At 39.9% G+C, this 6,980-nt stretch overlaps 1 protein-coding gene across 1 annotated transcript in view; it reads left to right on the forward strand.

The window, feature by feature from the left end:
* Window positions 1–415: 415 nt before the first annotated feature.
* Window positions 416–6,980, forward strand: part of LOC101860556 (ninein-like protein) — a gene marked incomplete at its 3' end in the record, with an annotated part of 14,215 nt that continues 7,650 nt past the window's right edge. The window contains 2 exon segments of the mRNA XM_013079471.2: window positions 416–676; window positions 3,797–3,997. Coding sequence (XP_012934925.1) covers window positions 3,797–3,997 — 201 coding nt within the window.

The raw sequence follows: 6,980 nt of genomic DNA on the forward strand, positions 1-6,980 counted from the left end.
TAGGCCTATAGGAGTGTGTTTAAACACGAAAGCAGTATATTTTTGTTGATTGATTATACCCCTTGATTTCTGTGTTCTCCCCTTCCCTTGTCCTTCTTCTTTCCCTTCCTCGTCGTCGTGACTTCTCCTCCTCCTTCTCCAGCAACGTCACACCAAACATTACAGCTGATATTCCGCAACAATTTAATGATCTAGTCAGCTCAACAGATTCGTTCGGTATTTTTTATTAGCGTCCTATTTTTAAGTGACCAGGGGAGGTGACTCACAGCTCGTATCGATAGACGCTTTGGTTGCCCGTGTCTCAGAGACCAATATACCAGGTTGGCTGGGACAACATTCGTGACTTCTACTCACTTTGTGTTATAAAAAAAACAAATAAAGTGAAACAAAAATTGTATTGCAATGTTTTACGTTTCAAAACATTGTGTATTTCTATTTTTTAGATTTCTTTGATGCACTGCTTAAAGAAAATTAAGGACCAATCGTTCAAAGTAATGAGTGAAAATTTGAAATAATTATCAACTCTCTGTTAACTGACTTGAACTGGCATCCAAAAAACCTGTGTGTACTCGACGAAAAGATAGACTACTCTTAATAACTCGAATTACAAAAGCCCAGAAGCACAGCTTTGAAGTGTATTGTAGGGTTGATTGTCAACAGGCAATGAAAGCCGAAGGTAATTTATTTGACATGTAAAGAAAAAGTTTGTCCATGTTCCTGTAACTGTAATATATGCTCAGAAAAATCCCATTCCTTCTTAAAAGTTCTTTTATAAGAAGTTGTTCTATTCATCAGTTCTAAATTAGAAATAGCCTTATTGTTACTATCTAGATCTAGATCTAGATCTAGATCTAGATCTAGATCTAGAATCTAGATCTATCATCGGCAGAAAAAATAATAGTAGCTCGTCTATCGACAGTAGATTTCTAGATCTAACGCCAAACCAAATGATGACTCGAGTTCTGAAAGTGTCACGATCCGGGCCGATGACCTCTCTCTCCTTCTTTATTTATCGAAGTGTATACAGACCCGGTAACCGGGAACAAAGTCACGAAGTATACAGACCCGGTAGGGGAACTCTTTTGTGATTTAGGAAAGTTTCAGCGCCCAGACCCGGTAGTGTGTTTGTGTGTGTGTGTGTGTCGTGTGTGTGTGTGAGAAAGAGAAAGAGAGAGAGAGAGAGAGAAGTGCTAGCAAAATGTATATATATGACATGCCCCAGTTGGCAGGAGGAACGAGAGAAAGATAGAAAGGGAAGGCGAGCGATACACAGAGGAGAGAGAGAGAGGCAGAGAAATAGAGAGGGTCACTGCTCGATTGAAATTATGCATTAAATTGTTCTTTTCTTCAAATAATGATTCCTCCAACTCCAAAACGGAGGGAAAACGATCGTTCATCGAAAAGACATCCGCAATCTTCACTTAGATCTAGATCTAGATCTAGGCTAGCCTCGAAACTAGATCAATGATTTATGTCAGTCTGTCTAGATATAGACCTAGGCCATAGATCTAGAAGAACCTAGGTCTTCCCTGAGCCAAGAGGGCGCTGAAACTTTCCGAAATCACAAAAGAGTTCCCCTACCGGGTCTGTATACTTTGTGACTTTGTTCCCGGTTACCGGGTCTGTAGGCTATACACTCCCTTATTTATAGTGCAGTCGTTTTGAGGAGCAGAAAATGGATCGAGTTGAGTTTCTAAAATTATGTAGAGTTCAGAAGAAAGATTCGACTAGCCTGGTCAGTGCATTTCTATAGGCCTATCCTACCATCAAATCAAAGCCTAGGCCTACTTAACTCTTTGTCTCCGAGGGGGGTAAACCCACTATGCTAGGCCTGTTTTTGGTACTAAATCTAAAAATGACAAAATCGTCACCCCAATTGGTCATTGAATCAAAACAAGTGAACCTATTTTGTAGTTTTCATCTTATGTATGAAATCCCGATAAAAGAGACCTGTTTTCGGCAACTGCTGAAAAGTAATTTGATGTCGAAGTCATTGTAAAGGAATGTGCCTGAGCCGCTGGCCAGCTAACTGGCACAATGGTTCTGACCGCGAGCTGCTGGGAGCCACTTGCCAGAGATAAAGAGTTATATTACTTTGCTTTGGACTTATGTGTTTGGCCACCTATACCTGGTGATAGCTCATGAACCGTTATTCTCACCCCCATCCCGGTCTGGGCTTGAGGTGAGGACTCCCTCCCTGACCTCTCGCAGGCCGATAAAATCAGCTAGGCACGAGGTAGTTTACTGCATGTGGTTGGGAAAGAACATGTAGGCCAATTACTGATTACCGTTGTCAAAACCTTAATTATTTTTAAAAAAATCAAATAGCCTTCTTGAAATTAGGCTAAAATTGTGGGGACCCGTAGGTATCAAATGCATGCTCCTGACATTTTGTTCTTGCATAACCATAGACTAGATCTAGTGTAGCTTGGGGTTTGGGGGGGGGGGGGAGGGGGGTTGTTTGTTATTGGGTTTTTTCACTGTTGTTTGCTGTTTATGGTGTGAAATGGCCTTCACCCAGCCCATTAAATAAACTGAATCTGAAACTTATCTCTTCAACTTCTTTGTTATTCTCTGTACCGTTCTGTGTGTGTCTCTGCTATAGGCGTACTGTATGTAGCACACCTGAGGGGGGTGAGGAGACACAGGCTATTACTCACTCCTGGTGAGAATATGGCCACTTCCTTAGTGTTTAATCCAAAGCACTGGGTTTTGTTGACCGCTCTTCTTAAACATTTCATCTGGCATGTGACCAGTTTCCTCTCTAGGGCTTTTGTTAGGAACCATGCCTGTCTCGAATGCAGGTGAAAACTAGGCATTCAACAATTATCAGAAAATCTTTTACATTAAAGTAAGTAGTCACTTAATTACTTTACTTTTACTTTTATCTTCCGCTTGTACCGGGGGGTTGTCGCGGGGAGACACAGGCGTCTGTCTGCAGCAAGGCGAGTGGCCTGCAGGAGGGACATCCCGTGGGCTCTGAGGGTGTCTGCCACAGATTCACTCCATCGTCGCCTTGGTCTTCCTCTGGCTCTCCATCCAGAATATTTAAAGTTGTATGCTCTCAGTGCTGGATGGTTTTAGGACATCCGCGTGAGGTGTCCGAACCACTTGACCTTTTGTTTTTCAATGTGTGGTAGGACTGGTGTTGCTCCTACGGTGTCCTTTATGACTTCATTTTTAATTTTGTCTCTTCTTGTTTTGTTGACCACTCTTCTTAAGCATTTCATCTGGCATGTGACCAGTTTCCTCTCTAGGGCTTTTGTTAGGAACCATGTCTAGCACTAAAATGTTAGCGTTGGAAGGAAAATGACGTTGATGAGCTTTGCCTTGGTGCTCATGGGGGTGTTGGGATGTTTCAGGAGAGGGCCAGTCACTATTGTCCATTTAAGAATTATTTGTAATGAAGAAATTCCAGCATATTCAGTCAAAATTTTAAATCCATTTGAGAGCCATATTATTTTACTGGGGAATACTTTATTTCTAAGTCGAAACTCATTTGCTTTATTTTTACACATTTTCTCCCGTGCCTCCATAATTAGTCTATATCCAATCCCCACTACCCACAATCCAAGTTTCACACTACCTTCCTTCTTTATTTTACTTTTGTAAAAAAGTGTTAAGTTGAGTAGCAAAAGTAATCATATTGTTTGGAATACTGGGATTTACCAGTAGAATTATTAGTGTAAGTTTCTGCAGTTCTTCACTAAAATTTGTACTTACATTTCAATAAGGATGAAGAATGGTTGTAAGCCTACACATGGCTTGTATTTGACTCATTTGGGTACGTCTTCAGATGGCCTCCAGAAGATCTCTGGACAGTGGCCGTGCTGAGTATGAGACAAGACTTCAAGAACTCTTTGAGGAAAGTGATGTGACTGACAAAGGCTACCTAGACAGAGAGGAAGTCAATGCTCTGTGTTCTAGACTGCAGTTGGGTAGACTAAAAGACAAAGTTGTGCAAGCCTTGCAAGGAAGAAGTGTAGACAAAAACAAGGTGAGTGTTTTATAAAAGAGAGGTCAGAATAAAGGTACCGAGTTATTTTTTCAATCATAAATTTTCTCTCCTTAAACCATATTGTACAATGTACCCCTCAGATTGCAAGTGCTCTCTTTTTTCTTCATTGTCACTTCTCTCCTTGCTCTATAATCCTCATAATGCAAACTACACTGATAGATAACAAAGTGTGTATTTCAATTTTGAACTTTGCCCAGGTGGCGACTGAAGTCTACTCTTATCAATTTTAGGACCACCATATTTTTAGGGATGTTTAGCATGCACAACTTTCACACAATACTTCCGAGATTTTTTCACCCTTACCTTAGAAGGCAAGGTGTTATATCATACCTTCCCTAAGATTAGGGGTATGGCTGAAAGGCAGCAGAAAGAAGGAACCAAGGAGTAGCACTGGAAAGGCAGCAGAAAGAATCAGGAACCCAGAGGAGAGGGGGGGGGGGGCTCGGAGGAGGGAGCAGAAAGTGGAGACGAAAGAGACGAGAAAACAGGATTAGAGAGCAGGAAAGGAGGTGAATGGAGAAAACTTCTGATAAGATTTTATGTCGCTGTCAGGTTTTGAACTCAGGACCTATTGAATTAGAGGTGAACACAGTAGGCCTATCTAAACCAAGAGAGCCCCCAGTGTATCTATGGTCTCATCATTGCAATGACCGTCATACTTGTGCTCCAAAGTCTAAGCTAAGAGCATTCTTACCACTGATGAATGCAGTACATGTATGTGTCTTTTAGCTAGCATGTGAGATTAAAAGCCTTGATATCTCCTTGCCCAGCAAAGTTTTGACAGCAGCTTCAGAAATGCAGCAAGCTGCTGTGTTTTTATAAGACTGTGAAGGGTGCAATGTTTCTCACTGGAGAAGAGTTGATGAGTTGAAAACTATTTTTTTAAGTTCTCTTTTTTTTCCACAAGAGCAAAAACAATTTGGCCTTTACTATTCACTTGCCTTTTATGGTAAAACCTTTGTAATTTTACCAAACAACCTTTCACTTTCACGAACTTTACTTCAGCAATAGTGAATTATTCAAATTTTTGTAGGGCTTGAGTACCACAGCTTGGACAACCTCGCTGTGTTCATTAAGTTTTATTATCTCTTAAACCTATTTCTTTTGCAAGTGAGCAGTTCTTAGAAACCCTCAGCCACGGATGATTGCTTCTTTTTCCCATCGATATGAATTCTACAGCTTATTTAGGGCTTAGCTTTCTAGTTTTGTTCCAACCTATATTTGCACTGTTCAAAAGGTTTCCCATATTATAGATTATGGAATTCGTGTTCGATAGAACGTACCCACCTCAGACTTTCCATAAAACAACAAAAGTTGGACCGAGAATAATATTATTATTTCTCTAATTATTAGTGAATCCTTCTCAGAACCTAAAATGAAGTTTTTTCTGGGATGAATGACATCCACCTAACTGATATTCAATTATCTTCTCCCTTTTGACTTGATACAAGCTTACAGAATGATTTGTCCTCCACATCTGAAATGCTCGACCTTGTTTAACTTTTTTCCCCACTCTTCCATGAAAATCTGCATTTTTCATCAAGAGTGAGAACAGGTTCAAAGGCACTTGAGTCTTAGGAACGTTTTATTATGCCTGCCGTAGGTGGTCTAGTGGTTTGTTTCTCAAACTCTCATCTGGTAGGTCATCAGTTTGAATTTTGGGCCAGGGACCCAACATTTCGTCCTGAGAAAGGCACTTCACCCGAGTGAGAATGAATACCCAGCTATAGAAAACAAAAGATTTTGTCAGTTTGTCAGTGTTTTAGTAGTGGGTGAAATCCACAGCTTCCACTGAATGCTTTCTGTGAAACTGAGAGTGTTTCCGAGTCGTGTTCTAGGGTGTGCTGAGATAATTAGTTATAAAGCTCATAGGGCTTGCTTCAGGGCTGGGATATCCGCTTCATACAGTGCAGCCTCTCTATAACGACCTTGATATAACGACATCCTCTGTATAGCAACATGGTGCCCAGGTCTCAATTTTTTTCCTTATATATTGTTAGTAATTTTTGGTTACGTCTTTATAACAACAACTCTCTATAACGACATTTTTTTCTTGTCCGGACAATGTCGCATTATAGAGAGGCCGCACTATAAATGCAATTATTATTAATATTATTATTATTATTATTATTATTAATATTATTATCATTATAATCATCCTATACCGTGTCATTAAATGGTAACGGCTTTGGACTCGGATAAGATCAATCACATTGTGGCTTCACTCAATCCTTCTCGGCAGTGTCTCTCTGGTTGGTTGTGATGAATGGAAGCCTTTTATGTTTATACAAAACAAAGATGTAAATTTATCATAAGACAAAATTCTAAGTCAAAATCACACTAAGGGGGAAAAAAGTGGGACTTGTACCCATAAATGTGTCTCACACACTATTCTGTAGACTTATCTGAATTCAACGAAATTAGTAAGTTCGAAGAATAAAGGCTTGAAGGTGTAGGTAGACTTTATTTTTTTGCATCTCCTTCTTTCCATTTATTGTTTACAATATTTTTTTGGAAAGATGTAATGTGTATTGAAGCCTAAAATGTTCACTTGCTCAAATAATTTTCAGATGCAAACACATCACAGATGTTCTCTTGTTATGAGTTCTGGTTTGGTTTTAGTGAAAGATAAGAAATGGTAAAACTGAGACTGCAGAAATAACAACTGATATGAGATGAAAGGACATACTTGTGGCAACCTTTATGAGAATGGTGTTACGTGATAGTTACTAAGAATACTGTCACAGATTATATATTTTGACGAAAGTTTGTCTACTTTTTTTACTTTTTTCCTCTCTGTCTCCTCCCACCCCCTCTCACTCTCACACACATTCTCTCTATCGCTCTTGTCTCTCTGTTTCTTAGTCTGTCTGTCTCTCAGTCTCTCTCTCTCTCTCTCTCTCTCTCATTCTCTCATTCTCTCTCTCTCTCTCTCTCATTCTTTCACTCTCTCTCTCTCTCT

Source organism: Aplysia californica, unplaced genomic scaffold (genome assembly GCF_000002075.1).
Source record: "Aplysia californica isolate F4 #8 unplaced genomic scaffold, AplCal3.0 scaffold00053, whole genome shotgun sequence".
Classification (NCBI taxonomy): Eukaryota; Metazoa; Mollusca; class Gastropoda; order Aplysiida; family Aplysiidae; genus Aplysia; species Aplysia californica.